The sequence below is a fragment of the Leuresthes tenuis genome, unplaced genomic scaffold, assembly GCF_036924035.1.
Source record: "Leuresthes tenuis unplaced genomic scaffold, fLeuTen1.0.hap1 SCAF_4, whole genome shotgun sequence".
Classification (NCBI taxonomy): domain Eukaryota; kingdom Metazoa; phylum Chordata; class Actinopteri; order Atheriniformes; family Atherinopsidae; genus Leuresthes; species Leuresthes tenuis.
In genome coordinates this window covers 11,349,973-11,367,741 of record NW_027325358.1, presented here as the reverse complement: position 1 = coordinate 11,367,741, position 17,769 = coordinate 11,349,973, and the positions used below count along the sequence as shown (strand labels likewise).

The 17,769-nt window shown below is 38.2% G+C and overlaps 2 protein-coding genes across 3 annotated transcripts; one reads left to right on the top strand and one right to left on the bottom strand.

Annotated features, from left to right (window-relative positions):
* Nucleotides 1-298: 298 nt before the first annotated feature.
* On the bottom strand, nt 299-10,956 carry LOC140305208 (von Willebrand factor A domain-containing protein 7-like). The gene is made up of 17 exons (XM_072383958.1): nt 10,533-10,956; nt 10,093-10,288; nt 9,299-9,384; nt 9,121-9,214; nt 6,449-6,577; nt 6,164-6,350; nt 5,667-5,836; nt 5,470-5,582; nt 5,081-5,197; nt 4,728-4,928; nt 4,514-4,649; nt 4,240-4,392; nt 4,026-4,115; nt 3,683-3,796; nt 3,216-3,376; nt 2,062-2,385; nt 299-1,279 (listed from the first exon to the last, which is right to left on the bottom strand). The coding sequence occupies exons 1-17, from the start codon at nt 10,734-10,736 to the stop codon at nt 299-301; spliced, it is 3,456 nt and encodes a 1,151-aa protein (XP_072240059.1). The 5' UTR covers nt 10,737-10,956.
* Nucleotides 10,957-15,151: 4,195 nt separating this feature from the next.
* On the top strand, nt 15,152-17,375 carry LOC140305002 (ecto-ADP-ribosyltransferase 4-like). Of its 2 annotated transcripts, XM_072383789.1 has the most exons (3): nt 15,152-15,211; nt 16,140-16,279; nt 16,460-17,375. In XM_072383789.1, the coding sequence occupies exons 2-3, from the start codon at nt 16,142-16,144 to the stop codon at nt 17,345-17,347; spliced, it is 1,026 nt and encodes a 341-aa protein (XP_072239890.1). In that variant the 5' UTR covers nt 15,152-15,211; nt 16,140-16,141; the 3' UTR covers nt 17,348-17,375. The 2 variants fall into 2 exon arrangements, with proteins under 2 accessions (XP_072239890.1, XP_072239889.1); XM_072383788.1 differs by lacking the exon at nt 15,152-15,211 and having other exon boundaries at nt 16,027-16,279.
* The last annotated feature ends 394 nt before the right edge of the window (nt 17,376-17,769 follow it).

The window sequence follows — 17,769 nt, the reverse complement described above, 5'->3', positions numbered from 1 at the left end:
TTATATACACAACAAAAAATATCCCAGCGAGTAAACTCAAAATCAACACATGATTTCATAATTTACGGTAACTAATTCATCATGACTGTCTGTATAATGCATCTTATGATTTATAAGATCTTCAACAAAATGTACCTGATTTCTCATTTTCATAGTCAATACATATAGCAGAATGCTGTCACTAAATATTACTGTCACAATTCTTAAGAATAAATTATATCATTGTAGAAATTTAGTAAGGCCTGTGGATCGATCAAACCCACAACATCACTGGGTTGTATATTATTGAAAGAAAGCACTAAAAGTAGACCAAATTAAGTAAAATAGTGGTAGTAATGGCTGTAATGACAGGAGCTGCTGTAGAGACAGCTGTAGTGACAGGAGCTGCTATGGAGACAGCTGTAGTGACGGGGGCTGCTGTAGTGACGGCTGTAGTGACGGCTGTAGTGACAGGGGCTGCTGTAGTAACAGGGGCTGCTATAGAGACATCTGTAGTGACTGGGGCTGATGTAGTGACGGCTGTAGTGACAGGGGTTGCTGTTGTGATGGCTGTAGTGACAGGGGCTGCTGTAGAGACGTCTGTAGTGACTGGGGCTGATGTAGTGACGGCTGTAGTGACAGGGGCTGCTGTTGTGGTGGCTGTAGTGACAGGGGCTGCTGTTGTGGTGGCTGTAGTGACAGGGGCTGCTGTTGTGGTGGCTGTAGTGACAGGGGCTGCTGTAGTGATGGCTGTAGTGACAGGGGCTGCTGTAGAGACGTCTGTAGTGACTGGGGCTGATGTAGTGACGGCTGTAGTGACAGGGGCTGCTGTTGTGGTGGCTGTAGTGACAGGGGCTGCTGTTGTGGTGGCTGTAGTGACAGGGGCTGCTGTTGTGGTGGCTGTAGTGACAGGGGCTGCTGTAGTGATGGCTGTAGTGACAGGGGCTGCTGTAGTGATGGCTGTAGTGACAGGGGCTGCTGTAGTAGATTGTCTCACTTGTCCCACACATCTCCCCACATTTCCCACTCTGTCCACAGCAACAAGCTCCACATTCAGAAAACAGCAGGAAGCGCTGTAGGTGACCATTGTAATGTTCTCGCCCCCTGCTCCGATCACTTTAGTTTTATTCAGAGTACCGTTTCCTATGCGTATGGAGATGCTCTCAATGCCTGTTCCATTGATGCCATCAGTGAAATTAGCAATGAATTCCCATTGGGAGGAAGCACAGAGCGATGAAGAGGAGGAACAGTTTGCTGCTGTGCTGACTTCGTGGCACACTGGGCTGGCAATATCGGTCACCTGGATACAAAAAATTAAGAATGGGAATGTGCAGGTTTGATGTTTGGTAGATGTGAAGCAATAAAACTGTGACTGGGTATAGTACAAATACAGTAATAAGTCAGACAGGCCAGTCCAGCACACTGACTTTTTCTATGATGCCATGCTGTTGTTGCCAATGCAATAAGCAGCTTAGCACTGCCTTGCTGAAATATGCAAAGCCTTTCCTGTTAAAGATGACATGTGGATGGAAGCATAAGTTAATAAGAATACCCGAAGGGCTTCCGATATTTATTTTTGGTTACAGAGTCTTTGAATTTTTTTTAAAGATATTATGTGCTGCAGATGACAGAGTCAAAGCAATTTTTTGTTGACAAATATTGTGCTGAAATTCTTCTATTTATAGATGCAGTTTTAGATACAGGTGCATCAAACAGGCAGAGAGTGTATTCAGTTTTTCAGACACTTCTTCTCCGTTTTATTTTTTGTTAAATAATGACATGGTTTATCATGCCATGTGTTGTTGTTCATCTTAGGTTGTACTTCATTTAAAGACCTCGTAAGGACCAGACGTTTCTTTTTATCATGTTCTGATTTGTAAAATCGTATAACTGAAAAGGTATATTTTTCTCCTGGACCTGTTGCCTCCGTGCCCTGACCTCTGATGAAAATGGATGGATGGATGGATGTATATTGTGAATTAGCTCTTTGTTTGTAAATAATATTTTCAAGCAAAGCAATGCTTGGCGTAAAAAAATCTTATTTGAATTTTTACAAAACTACCTCTTAAGCCATTTTCTTACCCTTTCAACCACAGAAAACCTGAGGACAGCATAGTTGATGTCAGTGGCAGCTGAGTCCTGTATTTCAATGGTGAGGGTCACATCTGTTCCAGATGTAATGTTGGCTGGAACTGTCATGGTCACAGTGCCGTTAGCTTTACCTCCACTGCCTGCTTCAACTGTGACAGTGTTCGGGAAAGTGGTCGCATAGCTGCGGTCGTTGTTGGCTCGAACAGTGAACATCCCAGCTGCAGAGTTGCTAACAACTCCGTTGATGGTCATGGTGACTGTGAAAGGGATGGAGATGGAGGACCCGGGCTCTATGTTTGTAGCACTGGTTTCGCGCTGGCAAAGCAAAGAAAACAGAGTTAATTAAGAGTAAAAGTGAAAGATCTGCTTATCCCAGATAAGTATTAGTATGTCATGTCATTTCAATTGAAAACATTTTGTTATATTTGCTCATCTTGAATCTGATGTCAGCAAAAAACAAGCGACAAGAGCAATAGTAGACAGGAAAAGTTGGAATGTTGGAGATTTAAGTAAGTTAGGTAGCAACTGATCAGCATGATTGGATATATATAAAAAAGCATCCCTGAGAGGCAGAGTCTCCAGTATGTTAATATAGAAAATTGATAACATTTTGAAAGACAATGTAGAATAAATGATTAGATATCTCTCTAAAAAAACACAGGCATAAAGAAACTATTCTACTCTTGGTTGATCAGGAAAGTCACTTTAACTGCTAATACATAAGAAACAAAATCGTATTTAAAAAATGCAGCAGGATCTGCTTTAACATTCAGATAGTACAGAGAAATATCTTTAAATCAGGAACATGGCTGGAAACTGATACTGAATTATGTTTTTAAGCACTTGTGTCTTCCTTGTATCTGACTGCTGATGGCATAGGGTGCTTTTAGTTGGGTTTGGACAGCCTTGCTTATTTTGTCAAGATAATTCCAAACCATATTTCATATATATTACAATAAAAAGGCTCTGTAATACAAATAGACTGCTGTCAAGACCTAACTACCCTCTGAAAACATTTAAAACAAAAGTACAATTTTAAATGATCATTTATGTTTATATGTATGATCATCATCATTCCATGATTGTAAAAATGTTAATAATTTTTATGTTTAATACATACACATATATATAGTGATTGTTCTCACATTGATAAAGATGGTGGAGGTCTTGATCTTTAGGGTGGACTGTCTCTGGAATGTGTTCAGTGTGGACCTGGATGTGGAGCTGCTATCCTCTCCGTTCAGTCGAAGTACAAATTCACCTTCAGGTACTCCAGTAAAATCCACCTGGTAAATGCCTCTTCCCACTGACTGTGTAGAAAAAGTAAGATATTCAAGTATTGTCACATGCTAGACAGCAACAAACAATTTCAACTACAAGATTTTGCCAACATAAAATTCTATGCTTGCATCAATATGAAAGTATGTTGTTTTTCTGTTTTTCTAGTATTTAAGAATTGAAAAGCAGCTGCCAGAAAACACAGTAACAGCTGCAACCAACAAAAAAATCTTTCTATGTGTGAATGTAAAATGTTAAACATTGATGTGAAAATGTATACTCCAAAAGGACAATAGCTGCTGAGACCTCAAGATTGCCAAGTGTAACATGTGACATGCCTTCAGTGATCCTTTGACCTCTGTTACTCTTGACGAGTCAAAAAGAGTGACTTCTCTGACCCTCACTGTGTTAATTGTTGTCAAAAAGACCAAGGCGCTGACATTACCACCTGAAAGTTGTAACATGAGCAGATTAGATGACAACATAATCAAGTAAAGGAAGTAGTTTAGGTTTAGGTAGATCATGGTGTAGAGAGCTATTATAATTATTCAGAAATTTAAAATACAGATGACAATGACAAGTTGGCAAAGATGGCGTTGAGATTGTTGTGAATAAAAGACAAGTAGTGTACTGTACAAACTAAAATGATGAAGTTCTATAATTATAAATGATCTAACCGGCAAGTATACGTCCCTCCTTTACATTGGCCCCATGACTTCCTTCGTGTTCTTCCACAAAGTAATAAAAAAAGTCCAAAGAACTTTGACCTGACAAACACACACACACACATGAACCATAGATGTTGATGATGTGTTGTGTGTAGCATTAGAAAGATAATAACAGTAAAAAGAAATGAAAACTCGGTGGCTAATTGTTCATCACATCACTGACCTATGACCTTAACAGAGTAGGGGTTATTTGAGCCAACACTGATTTGATACAATCCTGTTTGATCTTCTGCGTTGAGTTTTAAACGATGCAAATTTCCTACTTTAATGAGGGAGAACAAAGGACCACTTGACAGGCTGGAACTCTGAGTTACACCTGGAGGACAGAGAAATGTTACATGTCTACCAGCCCAAACCAGTCTCAAGATATTGTTAGTTGGTGTTGATGCATGATGTCAACACCTGATAAAGAAAGAAAAAACAGTGACAACAACCACCTTGAGTATTGTTGAGACTGAAAGTAAGAGATGAGGCTCCTGTGATGTAAATGGTGATATTCTTTAATGAGCCATCAACCATAAAAGTGAATTTATCAGGCCTTCCAGGATTCTGGATGGCCTGAAATACTGTCACCTGAAAAAGGAAGGAGGACAAAGTTTAAATTTACAGCACCCTCTTTAGCCAGATACTTTTTGTAGTTTAGTGTCGTACCACAGCACCGGCTAATGTATCCTCAATAACACTTGTAGCTATAGGGAGGTCTATCTTGGCTACTTCAATGGTTTGACCTCCAGAGGCTTGAGCGAGATCTCGGTACAGCTGTGCATCTGACTGACTCACTGCACGCCGAAACACACCAGAGCTCCTGCGCCTGCGACGTCTGGCTATCACATCTGTCAACATGAAAGTAACCTAAAAGTGTAACGGGAAGAAAATAGAATAAATAAAACTTTAGAAACAGACTCATGATGTACAGCACAATGATGTACAGTCTATATATCCCATCATTTCTTCATGGGATATATAGAAATAAAGAGCAAGCATGGTTAAAGGCCAACTCATACCACAGACTTGGTGCTCTCTATAAGACCAATGATCGTATTTTTCAACTGGAAATCTTTAGCTGGAGCATCGGTGAAGACAAAGATCTCAGAGGATGGGGGTGCTGCTGTAAGTGCAAGCTGTTAAGCATAGACAAGTCAGGAAAAAATATATATATTTATCAAAAGTGAGAAAAAAATATAACTAAGAAAATATATCTGAGAAGTGACATGCCCGCCCATTCTACCATGCAACTCTTTTGGACAACAGGAGGGAAATAGTTGCATTTTATTTTTCAGTAACTAATATTACTAATATGTCTTTATATTGTAGGTTCTTGCTTTACAAAATTTTGCTGCCTGAGATAAAACTAATAATCTAATAGATTTGAAAAACAAGTTGTTCTCAACACCTGCAACCCAGACAAGGACAACTCTGGGGCATCTCCTCCTCCGCCTACATTCAGGTTCTTGATTCTCTCCTTGAAGACATCTGCATTGGTTGTCATAGTCAGAGGTCCAACACCTGCATATCCAATAGATAACTAAAATGAATTACAATCAATAACTGTGTTTATTCCTCTGTAACACCTCCCTGTGAATTACCTACCCGGGTCATTGAAAGGTACCAGTATGTAGGCAGAGGGTTCCTGTTGGGTTCCCCTCTTGCTGTCAATGATGGAATTAGCAACAGAAGTCGCAAATAAAATGTCAAGAAACATACTGCCTGTGGTGTCAATGACAAAACACAGCACAGGTGACTGAAAAAGGCCCATCAATCTGCAGAAACAAGAGGGAGAGAAAAATGTAATTACTTCATCATTTGTATGCCTTTTCTTGAGATAATCCTGCTTTCGTTGTCGTTTACTTTTCATGATCACATTGCTGTATGGCCCACAATTGAGCAGAAGCAGCACAGAAAATGCAAAACAAAATAATTTGTTTCCCCACAGAACAGTTATATGTCAGAAGTACTGTTTCTTCAGTAATAATAGTAGTAAAAAATAAAGTATTTCTGCCTGCAGTCCTATTAGGTCATGGTTTCTATTTTTCTTGTGTGGTAGCCTATTATGGCACAAACTATGCCAGAATCAAGCTGGTCCATACCTCAGAAAGGTTTTGTTTCCTGCCACTATTCTGATGTCCTCCAGTAGCTCCATAGTGGCATCCACAGCCATTTCGGCTGCTTGGTGATGAAGAAAACCATGGCTGGAACCAACGCTATCTTTACTGATACCCCCTACTGGATCCTGCTTGCTTGTCTCATCAAACAATCCCCCATGGCTGCATTTACCTTAAAGCAGAGAGAACCATTTTATTTCATGACCCACAAACAGTCTCAAATATGAAGGGTGCAGTGCAAAACAAATGCAGAAGAACTTTTAAAATTACCTGAAGGTTTTGCTGAAGAGCTGCTGCTGAAGTAGCCGGAGGTGAGAAGACCCTGCTGCAGCAGATCAGGCAGGAGGTTGTCGTTACAGTTCTCCCCTATGCAGTTTCTGCATGTCAAAGTATTTGGTTCTGTGGCAAATTTATCAAATAAAATTAAAATAAACATATAGTATATACATTCATGAGTTCTGGTTTGAATTGACCAAAATTACATAAAGAAGCATTCAACAACGTCTTGTTAAATATATGTTTACTATTTATTGAAAGATGAAACCAAAAACATGAATCCTAAAGGACAAACAGGATAAATGCGTGGACTGTGTATGGCGGTATAGAGAACACTTTATAGTTTGGAAAAGGGGCAAGCAAATGGAGAAATGGTCTTAATTTTAGTCACTAATTAACAACTTTGGAGTCATTTATCATTTTAACAGAGAAATCTTTTGATACCACCGTCTAAAAGGGAGAAGAAGACTTTACTTTGGTTGGCACTTAGCCCAGTCAGTCAGCTGTGAACACACCAGGACCAAATATTAACAAAAAGTTGACAAGCTTTTCTTTGCTGGAAAAACAATTTTATGTGGTAACTTATGCAGCAGCTGAGGTTAAAACGTCCAACGAAAAACAGACATGGAGATGAGATAAAAGAGATGGACCAACGAAAAACAAAAACGCATATCTTTCTATTACTTCATTCTGCTTTCTTCTTTCTGTTCTTTTTTTCCCTTCTCATTCTTCTCCTTTTCATTTCTTTTTCATTCACTTCTAATTTACTCCTGGCGGTTTTCCGAGTTGTTAGCACTGTCGCCTCACAGCAAGAAGGTTCCAGGTTCCCTTCCCAGCTGGGACCTTTCTGTTTGGAGTTTGCATGTTCTCCCCATGTATGCATGGGTCTTCTCCGGGTACTCTGGCCTTCTTCCCACTGTTCAAAAAGATGCAGGTCAGGTTAATTGGTGACTCTAAATCGTTTCTATGTGGCCCTCTGATGGACTGGCCATCTGTCCAGGGTGTACCCAGCCTCTCGCCCAATGACAGCTAGGATAGGCTCCAGCCCCCCCGCAACCCTAAATTGGATTAAGCGGGTATAGAAAATAGATGAATGGTTTTCCGAGTTTGAGTCGCGAAGGCGGAGCTTGATGCAGGCTTTGGCTCATCTTTCAGTTAAGGCATTATGTCATTTGCCTGGGTGTTTAAAGTAGAAGTTTTAATTCTAGTGTTAAGAGTTTCAAAGGAAACTCAATTTCTCTTTTCTTTTGTCTTAACACACACTTGTTCAGAGGGTTCTGAAAACACCACACCTTGTTAAGCTATAAAGGTAAAGACTAAAATAATATGGATTACATGTGTGGATCTTGAATACGCTTCAAATTCAAATGGATATCTGTAAAGTTACGACATATGAACGAAAAACTGAACAATGTTATGTTCCTGCATTTAATAATGGAGCACGAAAAGAAACAACAGGGAACATCAGTTAACAGTTGAATTACTTCAGGTTTAGGGTACTGGAGAATGGATGAATGGAGTTTCCATGATGCTTTGCAGGTTGTGCAATAATTGCCTTTAATTGTGTTCTAAAATGCTTTGACTTGGTGTTAGTTCAGTATAGCAATCATAGTTGTTCTGTTCTTGTTCCTTTTAGTAAGATTGCTATGCAGGATAGCAACATGAGTAAGAGTCATATCCAATTTCAACACTTCCCCATTCTGAGACTATTTGATGCACTGGTGTTTACATCATTTCTGCCATCAAAGGGGCGCTTATCTGAATATATCCCTATAAGTTTCTACCTGAGTTTTCCAGAATATAAATGTCTGGTTACTGAATTAATTAAGGTTTAACTACTCAGTGCTACAGACCTACAGACCATTGCCTATGTGGCTCCATAGAAAAGTCATTTTCCTAAATAACGATTTTTTTCTTATTATATTAAGTACGAACATGAGAAAGGTATCGAAATGCAGCTTGTGATATCACTGAAATCCTTGAAGAGCCTGTACAAAGATATAAAACACATTTAATATATTTCTAAAAATCCAACTGAAAGTGAATCTGAAGAAAACAGTTGGTGGAGGTGTGGGAGGTCTGTTTCTTGTCTTGCTAGAGAAAAGCAGAGGTGTCACCTTTGATTTACATGTCCAGATAAGGATAAAGAAACATTTGGTCTTGATTTTCCCCCCGACTCTAACATAAAGAGGTTCCTTTGTTTGTTCAGGGAAAGTTTCACTGGTCGGCATTAGGACATTAATGATTTCCACATAAGTTATGGGTCAAGTCTGGTGGGAGAGAGTCTCTTAAATTGCCTCCAAAGGTTGTGGTAAATAGACGATGGTGTCTTTCACTTCCTGATGTGGAAATGCCCATCTGTGTTTTTGAACCAACTACACAGGAATGTTGCTGAGGGTTCCCAAAGATTGAGTTTACAATGTTTTTACACTTGAGTTTGCTACACAAATTACAAGAATTTTGTGTGTGTTTATGCACTTGGCAGACACTTTTATGCAAAGCGACTTACAGGTAGGCATGGGGTAAGGAGTCTAGCCTAAGGATACCTACTGGTGGTAGTACTTTTCATGCAGTGGATTTGAACCCAGGTCTTCCACATGAAGGGTGGCAATAACACCACTACACTAGCCAGTCCCTGTTATCACACACAGAAGGGACTTTCCTACCTGCCAAGTTTTCGAGAGGTTGGTCTGGTCTGATCAATGCATTGTATGGAGCATTGTTTCTAAGCTCTATCCAGTTACTGTGGCTGTAAAAGTCCTAAGTAAATAAGAAAAAACAACTTAGATCAAAAAGCTTACTTTCTGGAATAATTATGCATTTCTAACCCCACTCCAATCTCACCTGTAGTGTGTGAAAGACCTGTCCTAAAGCCTGTCGTGCAGCATCCAAATGATCCATGTTAATGAGGGACTTCACAGTAGCAACACCTCGATATCAAAATATAACAGTTAGGCCCAGTTTACATTAAGCTGATTGTAGAGAATGTTTTAAATCTATATTACATATATTTAATTCTAGATTAGGTCCTAGGATTAGTAGTAGTATGCCCTAAACTGTAAAAAGACTCACTTATCTTTAGACACCTAAATCTAACATTAAACAGAGGATATAAAAGCACCATGAACGGTACCAATATCTATCTATCATGGCGATCAAAGCACTTTATACAAGAACTACAGAACCAAAATCACAACTTTAAAAGTTGAAAATCTGTTGTATTTTTTTGGCAGTCAATGTCATGAAATAGTGAATAAATTAGAACACATCAGGTGATGTTGAAAGTCATTTTATGCCATTTAGAATAAAGTAATGAGACCTTGCACTGAACTTTGACTCTCACCCTTAGAATTTGTCAGAATGAGCAGAAAAAAAATTATAGCACAATTACCCTATAGCAGGTAAACATTGTGGATCTGTATTCTCTATTGGATACATCCTGGCTTCTACAGCTCTATAGCTTCAGTATTTGACACATTTCTTTTATTTGCTATAATTAGAACAATTTGCAACTGTTCACATCCCATTTATTTGTGCTTTAGACAGTGTCCTAATGTTTTGTGGAGCAAGATCTTACACATGCAGTATATGAAAAAATGATATATTATCCATTTAATTTTTCCATCATTGATGTCTACCTGCTGTGATGACTTGCCGGCCTGTCAGAAAGGTCTCACTGTTAAAATGGTGCTTCTCACTTCGTTGAAAATCAAAATCCACTTTTGCATTGTTGATTTGCATCAGAGAAATTGTATTCTGGAACAGGAGAGATGAGGACGTATCTCCAGAAGAACAAGCCCTTTGCACTTCATCAGCTGACAAACTGTTATCAATCTGGTTACAAAAATATAAAAAAAAAAATAAGCTGGTGCATGTTGGAAGTAAACACAAGCAATTCCCTCTCACGATCACTTCATTTCAGTTCACTTGCTCTTGGAAAAGTTTTGAATTGTTATGTATAATTGATTTAACTGTTTATATTTTACAGCTTTCAAAATATTTGAGGTATTTTCAACCAGTGACAAATGAATACTTAATGCATCGCCCTTCCCTGTTACAGATGGAATTTTCAACTCACATTCAGGCTGAACTTTCGGCCCTCAGATGCAGCAATGTCTCGGCAGATCTCAGCTGTCTTTCGGAGTACTGCCATTTGTGTAATGTCAATGTGAGAAGTGGAATTTACAGCAAATGAGTTGAGTGATTGAAAACTGTTGGTGAGATCCAGCAAGGACACGATCACCACCACCACCAAGAGTTTTTCTGTCTGTCTGGCAGTCATGATGGAGAAACTTGAAAAATGAAGAAATCTTGGATTTTTGATATAGCCACAAAACCTGTTAAGATCCTTTGTTAAACTCTCTCTTTGCCCGTCTGTGTTCTGCTCTTCGCTTTCCCTCCCTCTCTGTCTTCATATGTCATTTGTCATAAAACAAACACCCATAAACAGTTGAATGTATTAAAGCAAAACTAACTGGATCCAAAACAGCTGTTACCAGACAACAAGTGGCAAGTAAAAACACCTGAGAAAATAGAAGAAAGGAAAATCAGTTCACCATGTAGAAAGGGATGAAATGCTGTTTGCTTAGATTTCAAATTTAACAGTGAGATAGAGCTACATGAAATCCTGAGAAAAACTGCCTAAATTACAATTTGTTTGATTTGCTGTTGATGTGTCAAACATGATAATGTAATCAGAATTATTCATTCTAACTAAGTGACCCCTCGACAACATGTGGGTAGGGTTCACACAAGGGCGGACATAATTATTTCCGTCTTGGCCAATTCTGAAATTTTGGGCAATTTGGCTTCCAAACAGAAGAATAATGTTGATAATGTCAATCTTTTGCCATCCATTTATTCTATATACAGTATATAATTAAATTATCTGGATATTTGATTCTTCTTGTACAATTGTGTAATTACTAAATTAGCAATTTCCCAATAATTCTTTTTTTTTAAACAATGAAAGGTTTGACATAGGCACATTTAAAAGATTCTGTGGAACAGAAGTGGCCTTACCCGCTACTTTCATAGTTTTTGGCATTATCAAACGTAAAAATGATTTTGGATCAACAACATCTCATCAGCTCCTAAGCTAATCAGGTTCATGAAAATATATGTTTAGCCTGCTATGAAAGACACTGACTAATCAAACATATTTAAGATACATACATACAATACCAATTAAAACATTTTTATGGAATCAGTATAACAAAAGAACTAAATTGCTTACAAATGTTACAATGTGTAACGAAATTAATCATTAATAACAATAAATAGTAAATAAACATTAAAGAATTTATGTTTTACCTGTGTGTTCTGCTCTTTCACAATCCAGTATTATTCATCTGTTGGAACCTATCGGGTGTTACCGTTTACAGCTTAGAGCAAAAAAACTCCAACATGTCCAACAGGATTTCTCACGCAATGAAAAGTCTGTGTGACTCATCTGGTTTATAATTATATCCTTTGAATATCTTGAGAAACCTATCATGAATTCCATCAAGGAAGTCTTACGCAAACTGCAAACACTGAAGTTTGCGTATGTCATGAAGAGTAAATCAGTATATCCTGTTAGTTCTGAATTCACCCACAGATTTTACAATAATCATCTCTGATTTTGAAGGGTGTTAAGCATTAAGTCATTTATCAGGTTGTTAACTTTGACTCCATGCACACATTGAACCCATCTCTTATTGGTATACTTGAAGACACAGCATGAAGTATCATATTCCTCTACTAGCTTAAAGATGCTGTTGCCATAGAAGGATCTCTTCCCATAGTGCATCCTACTCTTTTCCTTGGGAAAATAATTGAATCGATAAATAAGATTCATCTCTTTCACACCAAAACATGCTAATGCACACCCTCCCCTGGCTTACACAAACAGCACAAACCAACACTCATCTTCAGCAGCCTAACAGTGAGGATTTGGATCAGAATCAGACATCGTCACGTAGACACTGCTGCCAGAATTGTCTTCAAAATTTATTGATATACTTTGAAACATTAATGTTCACTTTTAAGAGTTTTTATACAATATTTCAGAGGAGTTTACGTATTAACTGGTGTGTGGACAAAATTATGTTGCCCTTCTCTGGTTTTGTTGACGTCTGAAAGCACTTTACGCTACAAGCAAATTACATACACTGAGAAAATATTCCTATCAAACACACATTTAAACATGGTTCAATATCTTGCGTAAGGACATGTGGACGAAAGTCTGGGATTGAAATATGAACCCTATAACTGGTATACAACCACGGCACTTCCTGAACTATGGCTTCCAGCGTTCATTTATTTTCTTCCTTCCTCCTTCGAAAATGTGATCAATATTCTTTGCACAAGAAAAAGGTTGTGCTGCAGCGTCTCACATGGAGCCATGGAGACCCGATAAGCAGAAATAACACCTGCAGTTCAGGAAATGCAACATTTATTTGAAACTGTGCAAGTATGCCAGTCTGAATGTATGTAGACAAAACAATTTCATGCCATTTACTGGAAATACTTTATTTGAATAGTGTAAGAAATGATACAGTACAATCTAAAATTCAACCAAATGGCCACTAACATTCTCAACTTTTGATTTTGGATCAGTTTTCAAAATTTTCCTATTAAGCGATTGACTGCAGATTTCTTCCTTTATTATTTTAATGTTTAGAGATAGAGATAGTAAGATGTGACAGTTGATTTTTCTGAATGTTGAAAAAATGCAACACTGGCGTAAACACAATAAATTGACATCGCCTATTAATTCACAGAATGACGCCAACGCTTTTGGCTTCCCTTTATGTAACCAGCACTAGAAGAGCTTACTTAAAGTCAAACAGACATTGGCTTTTAGACTGGCTGAAAAAAGTATTGTTTTATCTTAACACTATCCTGAGTTATGCCTTTGATATAACAGTGAAGTCGTCTGTATTATTATATTGTTAAAAGTCTGTAAATATCTTAGGCCTATGTAATACAAAACTCCTCTCCAGAAAAGGAATTGTCTAATATGAAATAAAAACTTAAATCTATAATTTGTTTTTATTTACATTTGTATATGACAAACACAAGTCCAAAGGAATTGGTTTTAATGTGTCCTGCATCAATGTATTTATGAAATGTAAACTAATTAAAAGGGAGAGAAGCAAAGAAAGAGAAATGTTGATAGAATATATAAATTAATGTAGTTCTGGAATCAGCAGATTAATTGGTGACAGATGAGGGTGTCAGAATTGGGTAAAGACTAAAGCATTCACCAAAAAGTTATTCTTTCCAAGCAAGGATGGGTCTTGGCTCACCACCTTGTGCAAAACTCTGTCAAAGAATCATAACTAAGTTTGAAAATGACTTATCAATGCAAGATTTCAAAGAACTTTGTTCTATCAACATCTTCAGCGCATATTGTGACGGGATTTAGGGAGTTTGTAAATCTCAGTGAATAAAGGCCAAGGACCACAGCTTAACCCTCGGAATCTTCCTGCTCTCAGGTGACACTGTAGGAGAAAACTATTTTCCGTCAACACATTCCACCGCTGCATCTAGAAATGTAACCCAACACTGTATAATGCAAGTATGAAGCCATTTATCAATCTGCAGTCACACCAAGTTCTCTGCATACAATCATATATGATCTGTGATCAGATTAGTTTGCATTTCAGCTTATTTTAGTTAAAACAAAAATAGACTTCTGATTATATGTGCCAAAGATGAGAAAAATCATCCAGGCTGTAATTAAAGAAATGTCCAAGAGTCAGCAGCTGTGATTGCATGGGGGTGTCGTGGTGTCTAAGATGTCTTACATAAGCTTGAGATGAAAAAAACATGCTGCCATGGAGGAAACATCTTTTCCTGAGAGGTGCATAGTTATTTCAACAGGACAATACCAGGGCTCATTCTGGATGGCTTTCAACAGTGTGGCTTCATAGACACAGGCTGTGTGTGCTTGACTGGCCGGCTTGAAGTCAAGAACTATCTCCTATTGATAACATATTGAGCATCACAAAGGGAAGAATCAGACAGCAGCCATGGACTGTTGAGCAGCTGAAATCTTGGATTTCCAGGCAATATTAAAAGTGTCAGTAAAAGAAGGGTGTTATACGATTGTAAACATGACTCTCCTCAATTTCTGAATGTTTAATTTGTGTTGTTGTTTCACTTTTCTGGAAGTGTGGTTTGTAGACAATATGAAGTGTCACATACCTTTTCAGCTATATCCTGCCAGCTGATTGATGAATATATTATGACAAACATCAAGAGTCCCTCCAAAAGAACGGCAGAAGTAATGATGCACACAGAGGTTTTTCTCTGATGTTTTTTCCGTTGTATGGTGGGCATGGTGCATCTGGAAGAAATTAAATCTCTCAAGTAAACCAGAGCTGTTGTCCACGTTTGGTTTTCAAATTGCCTATCCTGGAATGTTAGAAATACCTCACGGAAAGTCTGTTTGAGTGTACTTCCTATACGGTGAGATTTTTCACATCAAAGTTGTAATTGTGTAAATCTAAAATGTTAGCAGTAATTTTGCAAGACTTCATTGTTGATTTTATAGAGACTCTGTAACATTGACTGTCAATCTGGGTTTACTTCTTTACAAATGGGTCTAAAAAAATCTGTAAGAGTACAGGAGAGCAGGTGTCTCATCAGCTGGTGTCATATCTCTGTATCTATCTCGCGCTTTGAAACTGTGAAGTCACCAGAGTATGAGACAAACTAAATAGCAGATAGGATATCTTGCACCTGTGCTACTCGACTGCATCGTTTCAGGTTTTATTCTTTTTGTTAATTTGCAGATGTGGATGATAGCAGCAGTGCAGTTTCAGAATGGTAAATATCTCATTTTTGCTGGAAACTCTATTTGATTGCCAAAGTTCTAACCTCACCATTAATGCCTTATTTAATTCATCACTTACAGTTTCACCATGTTTTTAAAATGTTAGATATAACTCACAATCTCAATAGGACATTGATGCTACACAAGCATCTCAAAGTTATTTGCTATCGGTTACTGACTCTTCTTTACTGTCAGCAAAACACACACACACACACAAAGAGGTCATGTTGCCATGGCAAGAGAGAAAGTCACATTTGGAAAACAACAATCATTTTGAAAAAAGATTTTCTGTTTTTGGACATCTTTATGACTTACCTTGAGCAGCACTTTGATGGAAGTACTTTTACAAAATGTCTCCTGCTTTTGCATTTGTGTTTTACAGCTGACTGACTCTTTTTTGTTTTTGCCAAGCTTGCTATCAAACAGGATTTGCGAGTTATAAGACCTGTGGAACCTCCCTCTGACTGTGCAAACAATGATACTTGCATGACACAGTCAGTGTGGAGCAAGAATTTCATTTAGATCTGACTAAAGTATGCAAATGCCACACAAATATCAAACAGTAATTTGACAATTAGAAATGTACAGAATGTTGAAATAGTTGAAAAGCTACTTATTGTTAGACAGACGCAGAACATGTAACATGAGGCCAGTGTTATGTTTTAGCAAAGGTGTGCACAGAGGTCTAAAAGGGACAGTCATACCTGTAAGTCCTGTAATGTAAAACTTCCTTGTTGTGAAACAACACCCAGTCAGCCCTCTTCACTTCTCTGACTTTTTCTCTAAAAGGAATATCATGCCATTGCTAAAAACACTTATAATATAAAGGTAAGCCAATAATTGATGTTTTTTTTCATTCAGATATGAAGTCGGAGACACGATCAGCATTTGTGTGGAAATTCCTGAGAGACTGGGCAGCCCTTTGTGTGCTGCTGGTGGTTGTGCTCCTGCTGTATAATGACCCATTTCTAATACTATGGTGGCCTCAAAGACCTGCAGAGGTGAGATTACACTTCTTTCTTTTGCATGAACTAAATAATTGTCTGTTTCATAGATATGTTTGGCTGAAGACATTTTCATTAATTTGTCACAATTAGAAATGTTCTTTCAGATTTGTTTCATTTGATAGTCCTGACTTCTGGATTTTACTCACGACAGCTATGTCTTATCTGTCACTGCAGAGAACTAAGACAGGTGTTTTACCTCTGGATATGGCCACAGATTCCATTGATGACATGTTTGATGGCTGCCAATCGAAAGCCGCCTCTGTGATTGACCAGTATGGTGTGTTTGAGTGGCATTATAACAGAAACTTCAGTTCTGCCTGGGCTTTTGTGGAAAGATTTGCAAAGAAACCAGTGCACAAGCACCTTAAAGAAGACCATGCCATAGCATTGTATATGTTCACACGAGTGGGACAAATCCAACTAGATTTCAACAAAGCAGTGAAAACAGGAAAACACAAGTACACCACAGCTGGATTTAAGTTTCACTATTTCTACTTCTACTTGACTGATGCCATTCAGGTGCTGCATAATAATCAGACATTGTGCAGAACCACCTATCACAGGACGAGGAAACAGTTTGACAAAAATATCATCAACACAAGCATGCGTTTTGGTGGTTTCACCTGGGTAGTTTCCAGCAAGCAGACACTTGGGTTCAATGGTAACGTCTCCTGTTTTGAGATCAACACATGCTTTGGAGCTGATATCACTTATTACTCCAGCACAAACCAAATAGGACAGGTGCTCATTCCTACCTATGAGGTTTTCAAAATAACAGACGTTCTGACAAATGACCCATGGTGCAGTGTGGTCTATAAACTACAGAGCACCAAAATACCAAGAACAGACCAAAACTGCAAACTGAGTCAAAGACTAACAAACAATGGCGACGCTATTGGTGGTTTAACAGACGTGCATGGAGGCAGTGTTGTAATGTCTCTGTGTGTGATACTGATGATGATAAGTTCTTTCATTCTTGTAAAACGCAAGCAGATATGCTTTGTGACTGCTGTGCTGGGTACTCTGCTGGTGCTGATAATTACTGTGTTACTACTGAGTTAGTTTGTTAAGCACAGAGGCCTGAAGGCGGGATACTTGTTGTTCGTCACAGAGAAATTGCCCAAATGACATCTGGAATTTAAGGAGGAAGTACTCTATAAATCTGTCAATGTCCTCTCTCAACACTCATCTTTTTTCCCTTGGCTGTACTGCATATTTGTTGTATGACATGTAAAATCCATTAACCATTTGATTTACATTAAACTGAGCTACCAGCTGTTAGCTGGTTCGGTACCCTCGTCATGACAAATTTGGTGACAAAACTTATTTTGAAATTTACACATGCTTTGGAGCAAACATTTCCTTTTACTCTAAGTTTGGAGAGTCAGAAGGAGAAGCCCTGATTCCTCCTGTGCTTTCCTCCAAAATGTTTGATTCTTAGTAATACAGTGGGTGACAGTAAGTAAAAGATACGGATTTCAATA